General features: G+C 38.4%; 1 protein-coding gene across 2 annotated transcripts in view; it reads left to right on the forward strand.

Annotated features, from left to right (window-relative positions):
* The window catches only part of COBL (cordon-bleu WH2 repeat protein), a 329,526-nt gene that overhangs the window by 202,171 nt on the left and 107,576 nt on the right, over positions 1-19,779 (forward strand). For both annotated transcript variants that reach the window (XM_075212632.1, XM_075212631.1), the window contains one exon: positions 11,826-11,943. In XM_075212632.1, the coding sequence (XP_075068733.1) occupies positions 11,826-11,943 (118 nt within the window). The remainder of the gene's footprint in view (positions 1-11,825; positions 11,944-19,779) is intronic.

The raw sequence follows: 19,779 nt of genomic DNA on the forward strand, positions 1-19,779 counted from the left end.
TTGGTTAGAGGAGGCTAAATCCACATGGGGTTCAGCCAAAATGAAATACATTGATGCAATGTACTTTATTCATATAATGTTAAAGTCCATTCGTTTCTTATGTTTGTTGTTTTAATTCCTTGAATTGCAAGCCTTGAAGACAAAAAGGAGCCCACTGGATTTAGGTGAGCAATAAAGTGGTTAAACAGGATATGTATTGAGGAGTGTTTATTTGAGTAAAGGAATTTTTCACAGTGTTTTTTAAAGGTGAACTGCAGGTGTATCCAGTGTATCCAAGCCTGAATCAAAAATCAAAGCAGGGTTAATTCATTCTTCCTTCAGTTAATTCATGTCCTTTTTAACATAGTGATATCTATTCTATATCAATTATATGTCAAACATGCATTTTCTACTGTTGTTGGTTGCAAAGAATACATTTCAGATAATTTGGGACAGGTCCTAGGTTATATGCCTTGTTTTGTGCAGTTATGATAGACATAAGATGGGGGGGGGGGGGGGGTTACTTATCCACACTACTCTATGCCAATAAGAAGGAGTATAGGACAATCCTTTATTCCTAATTAAAATTGGTAAATATAGGTAAGGTCTCCAATGCCCATAATATAATTGCAGTGTTAGAGTGAAATAAAATACATTTATTGATAAAGTCATTCCCCAGAAACCCCAGGAGACATAATCTAATAATATGCAGAAATTGGTGAGGTAAAAGTCTTTACAAATAGCTGGTAGGTTTCTCTAAGAGTCAATATATTCCTATGTATATTCCAAGTATTATGACCGATGAACACAGTCTGGTACTAATATTAAGATAACGATATGGGTAAAGTTAGGTCTTGATAGGTAGGTTGTGAATTTCTGTCAGAGTCACTGTAACTCTCTGTGTACTCCAACGTGCGCCAAATCAAATCCTTCAGAACAGTTTGTAGGTAGATGATTGTATTCAGAAATGTTCTTTGCAAGTATAGCAGCTTAATGAAGTTTTAATAAAGACTTACAGTTTATGTAGAACAGCCACGGTGCTGTCACATTAGGAACCATTCACCAGTGTAGCACAGCAGGTAGAGATAATCCAACAGGAACTCTTTTACCTCTCAAGTCAATGGGCTAGTAGCTGCAGGTGTTCCCATCGATTTTCCCCAATGTACAAGATGGTAGAGAATATCGTTAGCTGGAAGGTGTCCAAATAGGTGTGGAGGATTGTATCCTACTTGTGAAGTTGGAGACAGCAATGACTTGATCATTAAATGTATTTTCTTGTACACTTACACCTCAATTGTATATGTGCCTTGGAGACTGTACCTATATTTTGTGTAGTTAAGTCCATTTGTGTCACTTAAGATGGCTTAGTGAGCAATACATTTTATACATGAATTTGAGCTGATTGTAAGATACCCGTTTAGGTAAGATGCATCTGATTGACTTTGAGTTACATGCATCTTAAGTTAATCAGCCTTAAACATAATACCTAGATGTGCTTAGAACACTGCCACAACCAGTGCGTAGGTGCGTAATGCACCCGTTCACCGTTGCTCTGCCATGCTGAGCAGCAGTGGGCAGAATCTCTCCCAATTTCCCCAAAAGCTGTCCCGATTGGGGAACTGTGGTCCCGGATGGCGAGACAGTGCCATCATATTAGCCACTTATATCAGGAGAGTTGGACGGCATGTGGAATTAAAATGTTGACATCTGTGGATTATAGATAGCTACAAATGACATAAAGGGTTTTTTTTTCTTCAGAGCTTTATATTTTAACTTGCACGTGTTACATGTAGCAATATTACCACAAGCATTGAGTCACATATGCGTATATGTAAATTATTAACTTGTATCTTACATTACATTAAGTTAATGCAAGGCCACTACTAGACTGTAGAATACAAGATTTATTTTTAAGGTCTCCAAAATATCATCTTTAAAATCAGTAACGTCTTCATATTGCTAGTGCTTGTACTAAATGTTTGCTTGGGTCATTTTAGGTCATAGAGTTGTGCATATGTTTGTGATTAAAAGCTGCAACTATATTTAGCAGTGGAGAAATAACTTCTTATATCATTATAGCTAAAAAAGTACAATTTTTTTTCTTGCTACCCTGTCTAACAACCTGCTTTCACCTGACTGTGCACTTTAGCACATTTAGTCGGTGTGGGTCTATAGTTCTGTTAAGATGATATCGTTGTTTTGCACTAAAAAAAAAATTTGAATCATGGGTAGTGGTTAACATATGCCAACATCTTAATAATGTAACATTGTTAACTGTATCCCTTTTGCAGTATCACTGTTTAAGGGTTTATCCTAGTGATGTGCAACGTAAAAATTTTTATCCACGGCCTCACAAATGACTTGGTGTTACAAGGGAAGTGCACATTGCCTTTCCAAATAAGCATCAGAGCACATTACCAGCAAGATGTGTTCATACAGTCCGGCCAGTAGGTTGGTTAACTTAAGGCTGACTGACGAAACTGTATTAAAGACCATCCATTCATGAACTAACCTGCTGCATAGACTTTAAGTGCGCACACTGCACACTCGAAGGACTTGCCTCCATAATGGTATATATGCCTACAGATCTATACTGCTAAATCGGTCTACCCCAAAAAATAAGGTCTCAAAAATACCATTTGGTGTCACTTTTCGTAGGTAATGGTTGCTGTAGTAAGCCATTATATCACCCTATGTTTTAGCAGTTCTCCTCTCTGTGAGCATAACCATCTGCTGTCTGATACAATTGAAATGGTGCCCATCTTACAAGTAACACAAACATTTTGATTACTATTTTGTGTTAGTTTTTGCTCTTGGTATCACGGTCTGTACCAGCTGCATCTGTGAAAGGTTTTCTCTCGTATACACGTATCTTTGAGAGTGAAGCTGTGTGCAATGTTCCTTCTAGAATGAGGAAGTAATACATCTCAGAGGAATTTCACCAGATCAGACTAATGGGCTTCACACACCTGTGATTTTCAGTTTCAGCCAAGATGTGTTCATCACTTGTGGCAAGAAACCAGTTACAGTGGTCTCCTTCCAGACAAGTTATTTACTGTTTAGTCAGTCTTGCTTACAGGTTTTGGCCTACTTTCAATAATAACTATGCTATATGTTCTAGGGAAGGTTTTTATTTAGCAACTGATTATTAGTGAGCATATTGCAATCTAAAACATAAATCTCTATTTCACTCTGTCACTGATTTGTTTTTCTTTTGTTGAATTCTATTTTACTTCTAAGTCCTTCCAATAGTTCTATGTTTGCCCCATGCATTTTTTTATTCTTTACAGTCCCCGGTCTACTCGGAGTCTCTTTCATGGATCTACCTTTCCATAGAGCTTCACAGCAATATGCATTTTCATTATTTAATATATGTTACTTTTGTATGTTTTCTGGCACATTTGTATGTGTAGATGGCAAAGTTGCCAACATTTTAACATAGTTTCCACAGGCACTCTACACCTAAGTCAATGTATCTCAGAACGGCCTGAGCACTAGAATCCCCATTATATCATGCTCTGTCTATTTAATTATAACATACATTTTTAAACTTTGATCTTTGTAATTGAAATTTTCAATATAATGACATATGAATATATAATAATGTAAAAACTGTTATAGATATGCTAAGTAGGAAAGACAACTAGAGTATTAATTTCACATTTTGTATGCTTACAATATTAAAAACGTATTATGAAGTTTGTTCTCCGGCCTTCACAGCAATATAAGGTCATCCCATAAGTTATTATATTGGATGTCAGGTTTAAGTCTGGGGTTTTTTAAGGCCAGGGTGAAAACATATTCATTTCAGTTTCTGTTTTGACTGCATTCATGCGATGTTATCAGGTTGCAGCCAGCTACTGAAAGTGTCTGTGCCTGCCTACCACAAGCTGTGAATCATGAAGTTGTTGTGGATAGACATGGGTATGCAAAGCCAATCAATTCCAGCAATCTCAGGACCTTATTTCTACATAGCAAAAGCACCATCACTGTGGACATCTTTATGAGATAGAGCTAGATACAGGCTACAGAGTTCTTACAGTGACAGCTCATATAGCTAAAAATAGACAAATAAAAAACAATATTCTATTATACAATTTTTACAATTTACTTTTTACAATTCTGAACCAAAATAAGTGACAGTATATGTTTCTTTCATTTGAGCTTTCATTTTAGTGGTAACAATCGAATGTCTGTAATCGCTGGTCTGCTGGTAGTCTTTTTTTACGAGAGATATTTGAGACAATCATCATCTGCTACTTACACCTGTCTATGACCACCAGCAAATAAAACCGCTTTTTCAGTCATTTGTACGAGTGTGTCCCAGACTGAATCATCATCATTTATTTATATAGCGCCACTGATTCCGCAGCACTGTACAGAGAACTCATTCACATCAGTCCCTGCCCCATTGGAGCTAACAGTCTAAATTCCCTAACACACACACAGACAGACAGAGAGACTAGGGTCAATTTTGCTAGCAGCCAATTAACCCACTAGTATGTTTTTTGGAGTGTGGGAGGAAACCGGAGCACCCGGAGGAAACCCACGCAAACACGGTCGGGAATTGAACTCATGACCCCAGCGCTGTGAGGCAGAAATGCTAACTACATAGCCACCGTGCTGCCCAATCCGTAAGCAATTACTCGGACATGCCCTTACTGTACGTTAGAAGAACCCCTCCCTCACCTGCCATGCGACTTCAGGCGTAAGGAGTTGCAAGTGACAAAAAGTCACTTTTCTGAATGGCCAAAGTTGCGTACGTTCATTTTATGATCATGTGCAGTGCGAAAAAAACACAAAGATTCGCTGAGTTTACATCACACACTGAATCAGGCTCTTAATGTGTAGAATGACAGATTAGTAATTGTCATATTGTCTGTGTATGCAAGTAAACATGAACCAGACTATCATTAGGGTATTGGGTCTGAATAATGTTCTTAAATAACATTACTTTATGTTCTTTATTTTTATTCTTGATACATGATTACTATTAAATTGTATCTTTTTATGAAGCCGATTCCTCAGTGTCACGGTCGTCTGAATTTCTTGATCCAGTTCGGGACCCTTGGGCCTAGCTGGAGCAGGACTGAAACAGAAACTAGCAGCCTGGATGATCTTCCTGCTCATGTTCTTGCTGAATGTAGAATATAGCAGGGGAATGAGCAGTCTGGAAATGCTGACAGGAACACTGCACTTTGTGATGCAGACAGGAACACTGCACTTTGTGATGCAGACAGGAACACTGCACTTTGTGATGCAGACAGGAACACAGGAACCTGGAGCCAAGAACTACCGGTATCCTCTGGAGAGAAGTGTGTTGTTCTGACAATGAACAGATCACGGCAGCAGGTTTAAATAGGGTGTCCCAAACAACTATTGGCTGATTAGTTCATGTGATCACAGCTACTGAATCTGGTTGGTCTGGAATGATCACCTGACTGCATCCAAGATGGCCACGCCCAGGGGCGGATTGGGAACTTAAAGTGGCCCTGGAAAAAATTATTGAAGTGGCCTCATGTGGGCGGGACCAAAATAACTGTAGGTGGGGCCAACACAAAAGTAGGCAGGATTTAGAACTACTGGAATCTGTTTGTAGTAACATTTAGGAAAACCTAGATGTGACGACTTTACACACAGTGGTCATTTCTAAAGCAATGCAGGGCAAATGCTGCCAATCCGGTGTCATAAAATTACATGAATCCTTTTACATTATCTGTGACTGGTTTATGCCTCTGTGCTCCAACTTGTTTAGTTGCCTACTAACACGTACTTCCAAAATTCCCTTTATAGAAACATATCTGACTCTATTTAATAAGTTTGACTATTACGAAAGATGTTGGCAGAATCGTATTTGATCAGTCTGCCAGAGCAGTATATGAGCAACTCACCCACTGTTGTTTCCCTGACATCATGAGATGCAAATTAAATCTCTCTCTATATATAATATATAAATATGTGTACCGTGTGTTTCAAACATGCATTCATAATAAGCCTTCTAATAAATGGCTGTCTAGGTGCGATCATCACAAAGGTGAAACAACATCTGCAAGAAAACACTTCATTTGCAACAAATGTGTATGAGCCCTAAATGTGCCCAGTGATTGGGGGTGGTTTGAATTAACAGTGTAGGGAGGGTTGACAGACAATGGCATAAGTAAAGGGGAAAGCTATTAAAAGTGTTTGCTGGTGATATACAAAGTGCAAAGGAGGCATGATTAATTATATTAGTGCAATGGGGGCTGGCCATATTTTCAACAAAGTGATCTGAGAATGGGACCAGTGCAAGGTAGAAGGAGGCAATGGAATCAATGCAAGAACCACTAAAGTATCATCAGAGCTGGAATAAGGCTCTGGGGGGGCCAGGGCACTTAAGACAGGGGGGTTATTGTTTTAGATACATTTTAGACAAATACACTGGCAAAACTGTGTGCACTACTGTTAGGTGCATGCATCTCTGCCTTCATGAGCAGTACAGTGTGAAGCGGGACATACCTCCCAACTGTCCTTGCTGTCTGACCAAATCTTGAATAAGCGAGACAGTCACCCAAATTTGGGACTGCCCCATCAGATTCAGGACAGTTGGCAGTCTGTCCTGCTCTCTCCTACCTGTTCTTGTCACTTGCACGACCTGTGGCTGCTGGTTTCTTTAGATCAGTTGCTGCTTGTCTGGATACTGGAATGCTGGAGGCCCTATTTGGAAAAAATAATGGGTACATGAAAATTAGAAAATGCCAACCAGCCCCAGCATTAAATCAATAGCATTCACAGTAAATAATTAGGCCTCCCTCTAGCCCAAACATTAAAATAATAGTACTCACATTTGATAAATAGATCTATTTCCATCCAACCAGCCCTGACAATAAATTAATAGTATACACATTTAATAAGTAGACCTACTTCCCTCCAATCAACTCCAGCAAAACATTAATAGCATTTACGTTTAATATTACCATTTCCCACAACCATTCCGAGCATTAAATAATTCATATTCACATTTAGTAAATAACTCCTACCCAAACTCAGTCCCACATTGAATTAATAGCCCCATATCACATCAACTTTAAGGGTCCCGCCACCCCATCTTAATTTAATAGGCCCCACTATTTAATGAAATAGCCCACAAATAAATTAAACTGCCCCACCATCACCCCACAAATAAAATAACACACATTAAATAATTAGCCCCCACCTAAACGCCACCATTAAATTAATAGCCTACCTTCCACCGATGGGCTATTAAGACAGCCCTCCTCCCTTCCCTCATATCACACATTATAGAAACATAACCCCCTTTCCTTCACAAATTATAGTAGCCCTTCCCTGTCCTTCACACTCCCTATTGTTTAGTATAGGCAGCCCTCCCTTAGTATAGTATAGGCAGCCCTCCCCTTAGTATAGGATAGGCAGCCCCCCCATTAGTATAGGATAGGCAGCCCTCCTTAGTATAGGATAGGTAGCCCCCCTTAGTATAGTATAGGTAGACCCCCCTTAGAATAGGATAGGTAGCCACCCTTAGTATAGGATAGGTAGCCCCCTTAGTATAGTATAGGCAGCCCCCCTTAGTATAGTACAGGCACCCCCCCTTAGTATAGTACAGGCAGCCCCCCCCTTAGTATATATAGTATAGGCAGCCCCCCTTAGTATAGTATAGGCAGCCCCCCCTTAGTATAGTATAGGCAGCACCCCCCTCTTAGTATAGTCTAGGTAGCCCCACATAGTATAGTCTAGGTAGCCCCCCATAGTATAGGTAGCCCCCCTTAGTATAGTATAGGTAGCCCCCCCTTAAAATAGTATAGGTAGCCCCCCCTTAGGTTAGTATAGGCAGACCTCTTAGTATAGTATTGGCAGACCACTTAGTTAGGCAGACCCCTTAGTTAGGTAGCCCCCATAGTATAGGCAGCCCGCCCTTAGTATAGGTAGCCCCCCTCACTTACCTTCAGTTACTCAAGCCAGTGACTTTTCTCACATCAGGCAGACAGGAAGTGAAGTTAGACTTCCTGTCTGCCGAACAGCAGCCTGGGAGCCCATACAGCAGCAGACAGCCTAGCGATTGGCTGCCTGCTGCTGCCCACTGAACACCAATGGTTATTGCTTCCCTGCACCAGCCCACGACCCCCCCCCCCGCGGTCTAGCACGATCCCCCCCACCCCCCGCGGCCGAGCGCAACACCCCGCGGGTGCCCCTCCCCCCGCGCGACAAAAAATTATTATTATTTTTTTTTTTTTTAAACAATGACACAAAGTGAGGTGGCCTCCGGGCGGCCTCGTTAGGCCATCGGCCTACCGGTAAACTTCCCGGTAAGGTCTATGGCCAATCCGCCCCTGGCCACGCCCATTCAGCAGAACAAACAGTATGTGTTTGTTTATAAACGGAGATGTGATGGACAGGAATGCTGCAGATGACCAGAAGGGACCCAGGTAGCCGTGATATGACAGCGGCGGATGAGGTAAGTGCGGCTAAGATCCCGATTTGTGACACTCAGTAGTTGTTTCTCTTCTATAGCTGAATATTACTACTGTTTTCACTGAGATTTCTCAGACCGTTGTTTTGTTTTTGTTTTGTATACTTGCAATTGATGTATTTCAGACTTTAATTTAAAGCCATTTTTAAATGTGTTTATTTATGAAAGTGATACATTAGATACATTAAGAAATGTAATGTTTTGCACAAAGTCGAATTATGACGTTTTATTGTATGTGCATACATGAAGAAAGCCATCCACAAAGAATATTTTATTAAGTCTGTTAAGTAACAGGATTATTGAAGATGGTCAAATATGTGGTTACCGGTGTTTTATAAATTTTAACATTTTTATACTTCTATGGTAGGTGAGATACAGTAAGGGTTTGGAGAGACTGACATTTCAGAATATGTGTTTATGAATAATAGTTTGCTTTATTAAAGGAAATACAGTGTATGTTGTGATTGCAACTGATATAAGTCAAAATATTTTTGTGGTTCCTTTCTTTTAGCTTGTACATTTCTAAGCTAAATGGGTGTTATATTATGAATTTGTACTGCCAAGTATGGTGGTATTTCTGAAATAAATCACAATGATTTAAACTCATATTATACTGTAAGGGGAGTCAAACTGTGCGTGGGTTTGGCTCATTGATTTGGCTAGTGAATTTGTAGGTCAGATAAATGCAAACCAAGCCCAAAACAATTTAACAGTTTATTTTAAGATGTTATTCACATTCAGTAGCAAGCTGGCAAAATACATAACACCAAAAAATCCTGAAAAGGAGACAGTTACATGGATGACTTAAAGAACATTTGAGATTTCACAAGAAAAGTGACTTGTGTGTTGTAATGAGGAATGATGAGGAACGTCTCTTCAATCCATGTATATATTGTTAAGCAGTATGAATTGATAATCATTTTAATTTAATGTATATGTATAAGATTCTACCTGTTACCAGTGGTCGAACTGGAAATTTAGAAGTGGCAGTATGGACATTTAGAATGGCGGTATGAAATATGTAATGGGAATGTGAGTCAAAGGAATTTGATAGTTTTACAATGAATGCCATAGGAGAAGTGGCATACCACCATATACACCCCCACTTCGACCACTGCTCGTTACTAAATAAATGTACAAAATCCTGAATATAAGTGAGAGGCAGCACAATTTAATAACTTTGAAAAAATGTGATTAATGAAACTACCTTTAGAACATACTAGATTAGACAAGAAATACTTCCTTTTTTGTTCATTGTCTTCTGTTTTAATTCATTCTCTTTTTCTTGCTGGCATGTCTTACTTAGTACCAGTTGGAACGGTGGCCGCTACCACTGTGCTTTGAAGAGAAGGCAGAAAAAGCAATTGCTCTAGTTATGCCTAGTAATATCAACTTGTATATCTGTCTCTGCATTCAAACATTTGTCACGTTTCTCTCCCATATATTTCCAATAGGGAACTAAGCAAGAATATTTATAATAACAGGCTGTATATAGAAAAACCATAACTCAAAAGTGCAACATATACTGTTTTCCATTATCCAAACTTAAAGGCTGGCTTATGAAGCAACTGTATGTGAAGTTCATACAGCCTTCGTCTGCTTCAACACACAACTTTAGGCTACAACCAGACTGATATTTTTTTTAAAAATTCTCTTTTGAAAAACGCTACAGACATTTATTTTTCTCACATTGCATCTAGGACCATGAGGCAGTCCTCATTTTCCTGCCAGTAACTGGCATTTTGAGCATTTTTTTTTATATAGAATCATGTTCAAGTTAATAGAGAGGCATTTTCTGTGACACTATAAAAAGTTTGGATAACACACAAAATAAATATTTAAATTGAAATACTAAAAAGTATGGCATATTTACTTTAGATGAAACACATTTTATTAAAATATTTATTCAGCTCACACAGTATAAGCTATTCCATCAGATCCTTACAGTAAGAGTATGCCAGCCATCCATGTGCTCTGAAAATCTCTTCTGATGGATTGAATGTCAAAAGACTAAATTAATGGTATTAATTAGTTGTCCAAGAATGGCACTGGATTCACACTTTAAAGGTGTCTTTGTAGTTCAGTGTATGGTATAGACCCTTTAACACACTCTCTTCACACACACACACACACACACACACACACACATATATACACACATGTGCAGTTTGCAATTTTCTGATGGAAGTTTTAGGTGACGCTGGGCAGGTTGGCATGTTCCTTACTGAATGTGGCCTAGAAGCACTAATGCACTGTGCCAGTGTGGTGTCCACATGCACAAAGAAGATTGTGGTGTGCAGGACAGGATTCTTAAATGAGCTTCAAAGGGAAGGGATGGCGAATTTAGGTAGGAGCAGCAGACCCTCTTTCCCCTCTTGACTATCCTGCAAGGAATAGTCAAGAAATGTGATTTTTACACGACATCGGAGGTCCATTTGATTGAACTTTGGCCTACTTTTTAGTGGGACAGGTTTTACATCTTCCAGCTAAGCAGTATTTTAACATAAGGGAAAAGTTGAAATTCATGTATGGTGGTCATGATGCATACCTCCTAACTGTCCCCGGGCCACAAAAGGGGTGGGGCTATACAGGAAAGCGGGTGGATTTTTGCCCAAATATGTCCATTGGTAGCCAGAGTTTGGTCAGAACGGGGGCAGGGCTTATTTCTCCCCCCACTTTGTGGATTCTAAATGTTGGGAGGTATGCATATTGTATTGCTAGGCAGAACTTTACACTAATGTGTATACTCTGTCCACCATGCCTATTTCCATCTGGGTGATTTGTGAATGAGCTTTATATACCATCTTGACATGCCAAATGATGGTTAATGATGACACTAATGGTGTTGGTAATTAAATACCATCAACACAACATCTGCTTTAACGCTTTAGTTTTACAGTAATTAATAAAACAAAACACATTGAACTAAAATTAAGTGTGTAATGCCCAGTCTAATAGTGTTTGTGAGAGGGAGCGTGCAATGTAAAGACAGTGTTAGAGTGTGGGCAGAGAACTTGCTCCCTAGAAGAGTAAATGTCTGTTGTGAATTATGTGCATGTAAATATGAACCTTTCTGTACATGCTATATAATGTTTCTTTCCTGTCCCTTATATGTTGACCCTAATTTTTTTTTTTATCAAATAATGCAATGGCATCATTATTAGCGCAGAATTCTTTCTTATTTTATTGCAAGTCAAGTTTCCTAAGCTTGTTTTACTGTAGTGGTTAGTTTTAAAATATTTAGTCTCAGTGGTAAGGAATGTTCCAAATGCATTGCAAAATGTCTTATTTGTAGTACTTTGTATAATTGATGTTATCATAAAACAATTCAGTTACACTAGAGAAATGTGACCCCCCCTCCCATTGGTTTGCTTTGTTTCAGATTTACTCTTCAGTTCAAAAGGAAAAGCAGAAAGTGAAAAGAAAGGCCCCACCTCCGCCAAGTCTTCAAATGCCAAATGAGAAAAACGAAGATTTGGAGAACAAGAAAAGCTCCACAGGTGAGTATTAACTGCTTTGAAGACTAAAACATGTACTAACAACAAGTACTGGATGGAATTATATATTGCAATTCCATGTTTGTTCCACAGATTAAGAAAGCAGAGTAGTAACATTTGCCTAGATATAAGATTAAAAACATGACGTCTGCCCTAAAAACATAGGAATAAAGACATTTTCCAGTTTACAAGAATAGTGAGATTAGCATTGTACATAAATATAGCTCCCAGTATTTGATTACAGAAGGCAGAGTTGTTTATTTTGGTTGTCCCCGGATACCACACAGCTCTGTTGTGCTCTCTGAATTGGATAAAGTTGTATCCAGAGACAAGCTTTTAACATATCTGAGAGCAGCAAACAAACAGCTCCGTCTGATGATATAAAGACATGGCTGAAATACACAGGAGGAAGATTACATAGTGTACTTTGTAAAGATGTCAGGTGGACATATCAATTAAGTAAAGTCAACTGGAAAGTAATTTTATGCTATCTTTTTGAATTTTAATGATTAACTATAAAAAGAAACCGAAGCCCTCCTATATAGCTGCAATATTTTTATGGTACTGTAGTCATGCACATGTCCCTATTCAGCTGTTGTTGTCAGTTTTGATCTTGTGGGATCCTATAGTAAATGTAGTTAGTGTGGTGTAAAATAGTAAAAAAAAAGTATAGGCTGTAGTAGTTTTATTTTACAGTAGATAATTTAGTTATGGTAATTTGGGGTAGTATAGAATGGAAAGCGCCTTCCTGTTACCTCACAACATTAGCTAAAGTCAAAATTAAACCAAAGGAGTCCCAGACCGTCTGTTACAGTTTAGGACACCAGCCTGCACATTCTGTACCCGATGTCCATACACTTTTCATAGAACAATAACATCATCTGTCTGCAGACTAATGTTCAACCAGCTCAAGACGTAGCCTTAGTACTTTCCACAGCCCATCCCTTCTCCTTTTATTGGCAAACAATAAGGAACACAAAATGAATCCATAAAGGCTTGCCCACAAGAGTATTTGTTTTTTTTATGTTTAAAACAAAATGTAACTGGAAAAATAGTGTGGCATGTCGGTCCATTCATCTATGTGCCATGCCTCCTATACTGTCCACACAGGCAGCAGTAATGTAAACGTCTTGAAAGCTACTGTGATAAACTGATGCTGGCCTACTGTTCTGTCGGTCAGCTCTGAGCTATGTATTTCATTGCTGCCCACATGAACAGCAGAGGCAGAACGGTTTTGATATCAGTGGATCTTTATGCTGCGCTATTTCCCTGGCGGTTTTCTTGACTTATATTCTGTTTGATCCACAGCTTGAAAAAAAAAAAAACTTTTTTATGAATGAGCCCTGATAGGCCATAGGCAGCTATCCTCATGTCTCTTGCAGAAACTTGGTGCATTTGTATGGCTGCAGACATACATAATTACCTGCAAAGTAAAAAAAAAAGGTGCATAAAATTACACAGGATTAATCTAAGGTCAAACAATGGGAAAAGTCAGAATTAGTCTTATAGAGGAAAACTTTTTTTCTGCCTAATAAATCCTATTTAGTTTACTGTCTTATATACTTATTGTCATCATAATAAAAGTAACGTTAGTGAAGATTGTCTCACTTAAATGGAGCAGCATTGCCCCTGTATATTATGGAGATAGGAAGAGTTGGAGAGCAGCCAAGCACAGTCTAAAATTATAACTACGCCCCCATGCATACTGGTCACGCCCACTGGTGGCATGGTGTGGATTTCCCCCTCTACAAATCCTGCCTTTGCCCCTGGTATTGTGTCGGTACTGATCAATAAGTTACGTAAAACATGTAGCATTATGCATATAAAGAAACTACTTTTTTTAAACAGGTTAGTGTTAGTGATCACAAGATGATGTTCCAAGATTTTCCAATTTAGACAGTATCATAAATATATAATACATTTTTAGCAGATCTTTGAAGTTTGATTCTTCAATACTTTGAACCTTTCTTTAAAATATTTATTCACACACTCTACATTCAATTAGGGCTCTGTTTGGAATTGCAATAATAATTTCAGTCCACTGGGCAAAATGTAAAAAGCAGTTATCACTTGTCTCATAATTGAAATGCATAGTGTCAGGTTTATACATTTTGTTATTTTTGAGGATCTTAGTTTGACGCATCCTACGAAATAATATTCTCACAAGTTAACCCGTGCATGATACTCATGCATTCTAGTCAAATTAAGCTATTTAAGGTGTTAAAAACTCCCCACTGTCACCCCCGGCAACCACCAACCACTCCCAACTGTCACTTCTAATTCAAGAAATATGTAGGTCAGTGTATAACTCTGCCCAGCAGGTGGCACTGCAGCTTGGTTTTTGTTTTGTTTTTCACACACGCCACTAGGCATTTATATAGTAGATCCTATGTAAGGCATGCATTACAGTTCTCTGTGGGATTGATTGAGTCCACTTTTGATTTTTCCTGCTTGAGAAGTGCACCTGCCAAAGTGATTGGCACTCGTGATTCCAAAAACTGCTGACTAGAAAACCTTTCACCATCATTACAGAGCTGGTTATTCTGCTTTTAGCCCTCACTAATTATGACATTTTGTGACAATCCCGTTTTAATTCTAAATATTGAATAAACCTGTTTGTGTAACATTAGACTATCACTGTTTTATGCTGGCTTTTGTCTTTTAAAATAGCGTATGCTATTAATTATTTCCTACTGATATGATTGTTTTCCAAAATAACCTTCAGCATATAAAGCATGTAAGCAAGTCTTGCATCATATGTTTAATGAGAAATTCACGGTCATGTATTGGAATACCATATAAAGTTGAAGGGTGCACTCAAGCTACTGTGCATGTGCTATTTGTTTGTCTAAATTAATTATTCATATTTTAAGTGGAAGGTGAGTTATATTACTGACATATAGTTGAATTTCATTGTCTTTTCACTCCTATACTCCCTATTTTCTACTTATCCCAACATGATGGCATTTTGTATTACTTGTACATATGGTACTTATGGTGTGAACAGTGCTTTTCTCATATGCATTTGTACTTACAAACTGCACCAATGTTTAATCCTTTCTCTCCGTTATGTGTCAGTGGTAATGCACTGTTTATTGCTTAACATATTTTAAATCCTTTGTTTAAGGACAGGGTGTGATGTTTACTTGTATTTCTGCCACAGCAAAACTAAATCCTCATGATTCAGTTAAAGGAAGTTATTGAAAATAGTAGATTTTTAATTGACAGATTCAAGTGTATACCCTATGTTAGAAAAAGGTACTTTTTTAAAACTGATAATTGTACTACTATTGGTGCAATTGGGACCCAGGTATAGGTTTCAGCAAAGCATGATTGCAGGTATACAAGTTGTCAGTGCATGTGGTGTAATAATGGTAAAAATTAATTGGGAGGCTCATGTTGAGTTGAACGCAATTTGTGTTTTTGGCATATAATACGCTTTTTTATCTAGGCAAGTGCACAAAGCACTAGTTCTGAAACTAGTGCCTTGTGCGTTTGCTATGAAGTAAAAAAGCGTATTATACGCTAAAACTGCAAATTACGTTCAACTCAGCATGAGCCCATGAGTGTTCTGTTTTCTAGGAACAACTGCCCTTCCCATGCGGTTGTAGTAGCAGTATATATGCAGATACAGAATATGTTATTTAAGGAGAATTCCATGCAAACATCATCAGTAAACACTTCTACCGCTAAAATAATAGAATCTCAATTAATGAAACTATTCAAGCTCAGCAGTTATTTACCCCACTAGTACAAGGTATTAAAGCGCAGTTTGCATGGCACTTTTGTTGACACCGCTGATTGGATAGCTGTGCAGTTTGTACAATGAGCTGTCTTGACAACTGGTCAACAAAACCTATGTACTTTTCAACATTTCCATACTTTTTATGCTGAATCAACAGTTCCCAGACATTGTGTGCCCATGGTTCAACTGCTTGGAGCTTCATAAATGAAAACCCAAAACATGGGCGCTAATTGACCAAAAATCTCTGAGTAAATAGCTAATTATCTCCAGCTTTCACCCAGCAACCTGCTGAGGTTGCCCACTAAAAATAGAATAACATAAAAAATGGGGAAGTGCTGATAAAATTAGCAAATTTATTCATGCAAAATTGTGTATATCATAAAAACCTATATTATAAAAACAATTAAAAATTGCATGAAATTCATATAGAATATACTGTTTTTGAACCAAACAAACCCACAACTCAAGCAATCCTGATTGCACAATCAATCAAAGCTCATCAGCGTCCACGCCAACAGATAATGGATAATAATATAGTAAATCCTCGAGAGAATGTTGAAATAGATATATAGAAGATTCTAAATAGTTGGTTATGCGCATAACAATAGTAAATCCATTGAATACAACTCGTGTGATCACACAGTATGAGGCATATGTAGATAAATAATCAGCACAGTCTCATTTTAGTGAGGACTTTCATATCTCCATATGATTGTCATTAGGACACCATTATCATCCAATATCCAAAAATATATAGTCCAAAATATTTATCAGGGAAGTCCTCTCTATCAACATCAACGTTTGAAGGTGCACAGACTAGGGGAGAGTCGGATAGAACAAGGGAGGTCATTCCAGTGGAGGGTGGCAGCCCAGGAGAAATATTAGATTCAGGAGTGGGATGTGGTAATGAGTGGAGGAGAAGCGACGGTCATTGTCCAATCACAAGGAACGGGAGGGAGTGTGTATGGAGAGGAGGTTGGAGATGTATGGAGCAGTGGAGTGAGAGAGGGACTTGTAGACGAGTGTGAGCAGCATTATGCAGTGGCGGATATTCCAGGATGGCGCAATTCGCTGTGAATGATATTATCAAGTCCCAGCTCCACCCACTTCATGTGGCAGGTTGCACTGCTCTCCTGGGAATCTGGGTTAACTCCTAGAAATTCACTCAGACAGTCAGGGAGAGTAGGTAACTAAGCTTTTATAACTACTGTATTTAAAACCATTATGTAATTTGAAAGAACCCAATATATTCTAAACTTTATGTGTTCTGTGGTAAGAGAGCATTTTTAGATTTCAAATAAAGCAGTTCCTTTCAATGCATTTATACACGTAAGTGTTAAGAAATATAAGCTCTCCCCCTCCCCCTTGGAGTCTTTGTCTTATGTGTATTTAAATGTTTTTTGTGTTATTGTTTGTTGTTTCTTTTTTGATTATTTGTTTATGGGCAGTTCTGACTGTTTATTGGATCTACATTATGCACTGTACTCTGTTGTAACTGCCATGTTTGTTACATATTCTTTTACTAAAAATTTTATAAAAACCTTTAAGTAAAAAAAAAAAAAAAAAGAAATATAAGCTCTCCTGTCTGTTTAAGCTGTTATCTGTGCAATTACTGCTACTACTATGTATAGGATCATTCCTGCAGTTCAGGATTCAGCTGGTTACTATACAAATATTTACAAGCTTCATTCAACCCTCAGTCTGGCAGCCTCAGGTGTGCAGTCACCTACCACACTCATGCAACTTATCATCCTGCAGTTCTGATTGGTGCTGCTGCCTTTAGAAACCTCTTCCTGGCAGCATACCAATGCTGGTGATAGTTCCTGCTTGACCTAGTTTGCCTTGAGTACTGACCTGTTCTGCTATCAGTGTTTGACCCAGATTGTTTTTTAGGAATTGCTGTCTTCTCCACTCCTGACACTTGGCTTTGTTAAATAGATTTGCTCTAATACCACTACCTGCCTTGATCCCTGGCTTGTTTAAAGGATTCCACTGTCTACTTTACTCCTGATCCCTGCCTGACTGACTCTGAATTCTGCCAAATGCAGTTCGGTTGCTCACTAACTGCTGACATGTGCTGTCCACTCCATCAGACAAGTGCCAGGCTAATCCACATTAACCCTTTCCTGTCTGGGTCACAGTTCTGCTAAAATTTCCTGGTTGCTTATTACCTCCTACTGTGTTCTGTCCTCTCCGCTGGGCAGGTGCTAGATCAACAACTGCTACTACCTGAGCCTAAGTCCTGGGGCAACCGAGTACTGTGGAACCTAAAAAGTTCCTTGGAAAGGGGGCTGCTATAGGTTAACATCTCGCAAAATGTTTCTTGCAGTTGAGGATCTCTGTCCTTAACAGTAAGTCTGTAAAGAATGCACATTCTCTGGATATAAAATATCCTATATATTGTTTTAAGTAAATGTAATGAAGTATGCAACATAGTATAGTTATTTTGGGTTTTATTTTACCTGTAAGTCAATTCAGAGCATCACAGATGTTGAGCACAATTTTAATTGGTTAATTATAGAAGTTTTACAATTTTGGGACTTTTGCAGTTGTTATCCTGACTGTGAGACGCTGTCTTCTGCTTCTCATTACTGATTTCAGCAGACAGGTACATATTGTTTCAAAGGGAAAAACATATGCTCCAGGGAAACATCTCCTCCCTTCTTTTACCATACAACTTTGGTGCATTCTGAAGAGTTCCACGAGCATGAAAAGAATTTTCAGCAGATATACCTGTATATTCTGTGTAGCTGGAAGCATAAGTAGAGTCTGATGGCCCTAAACAACCCTGACCTACTTAGTTAAATGAAGCATCTGCAAATAGAAGCATAGTTTTGGATTGTAGATTCAGATAATTATATTAAATTACATTATCCATGCTATCCTTAGTTGACCTGACATCCAGAGGTCTAGGCTTGCAAATATGTTCTTTAGAAAAGGACTAAAAATATTAGAATCAATAAGGGCTTGATTCATTAAGGCTGTAATTTGCATAACATAGCTTTGCACATGCAAAGAAACAAAGCATACACCAGAGAACGCAGTAACATCCAATTCGAGCGCAAAGGACCCTTTCTACAGCTTGTAATGTCAGGGGTGGAATGGGGAGGGGAATTGTCATATGCACATAGTCAATGTACATTAAGGGCATGCCAAACTTGAATGCTTCAGCGTCCAATTCAAGCTTTGCGCATCTCAAAGGTAAGGTGTTTTTGTGCCATATCACCTGCACCAACTAGAGGTCATCATCATCATCATCATCAACATTTATTTATATAGTGCCAGCAAATTCCGTAGCGCTTTACAATTGGGAACAAACATTAATAAGACAATACTGGGTAATACATACAGACAGAGAGGTAAGAGAACCCTGCTCGAAAGCTTACAATCTATAGGACAATGGGAGTTAGAAACACAAGGGCATGTGCTACATCATATTGCACAATGGACCAGACAGACTGCAAAGGTAAAAGTACTGAGTGGGCTGTGTGTGTTGCAATGTTGGTCAGAAGGTTGTTGTCTTGCGTTAGCAGTGTAGAGGATGGCAATAGGGTAATCTAAGGAAATTAAGATGATGGTTGAGGAATATCATATGAGGTCGGGTGTAAGTGTCGAATACTAGTGATGACGGTCGCATATGCAAGCTAGAACACATGTTTGCAATCAGGCGCATCTGTAAAATTGTATTTTATGTATAGTAGACATTAATAACATCCTAATAAATGTATTTTATGGAGAAAAAGCTTTTTTTTCTTATTTCATGTGTTGACATTAATGACTATATTATTAACAGGCAACATTAAGTGATTTTTTTTTTTTCTTTCTGTTCGTTCTTTTGGGACTCTATATTCCACATATGTATTGGACATATCCTGCAGTGTATTGTCAAAGCAAAGTGGATCTAGACCCGTATTAATCAACAGATGTATCTTTACATCCGCTCCTTGTTGAATGCGAACATGCGTAAGCCCAATTTATGTGCGTTTTTAAAGAAAACGTGCAATGGGCCTGATTCATTAATGAAAGGAAAGCAAAAAAAGGAGTAACTGCACCTTGGCAAAACCATGTTGTGTTGGAAGAGGAGGTAAATTTAA

The sequence above is a fragment of the Mixophyes fleayi genome, chromosome 5 (assembly GCF_038048845.1).
Source record: "Mixophyes fleayi isolate aMixFle1 chromosome 5, aMixFle1.hap1, whole genome shotgun sequence".
NCBI classification, from domain to species: Eukaryota; Metazoa; Chordata; class Amphibia; order Anura; family Limnodynastidae; genus Mixophyes; species Mixophyes fleayi.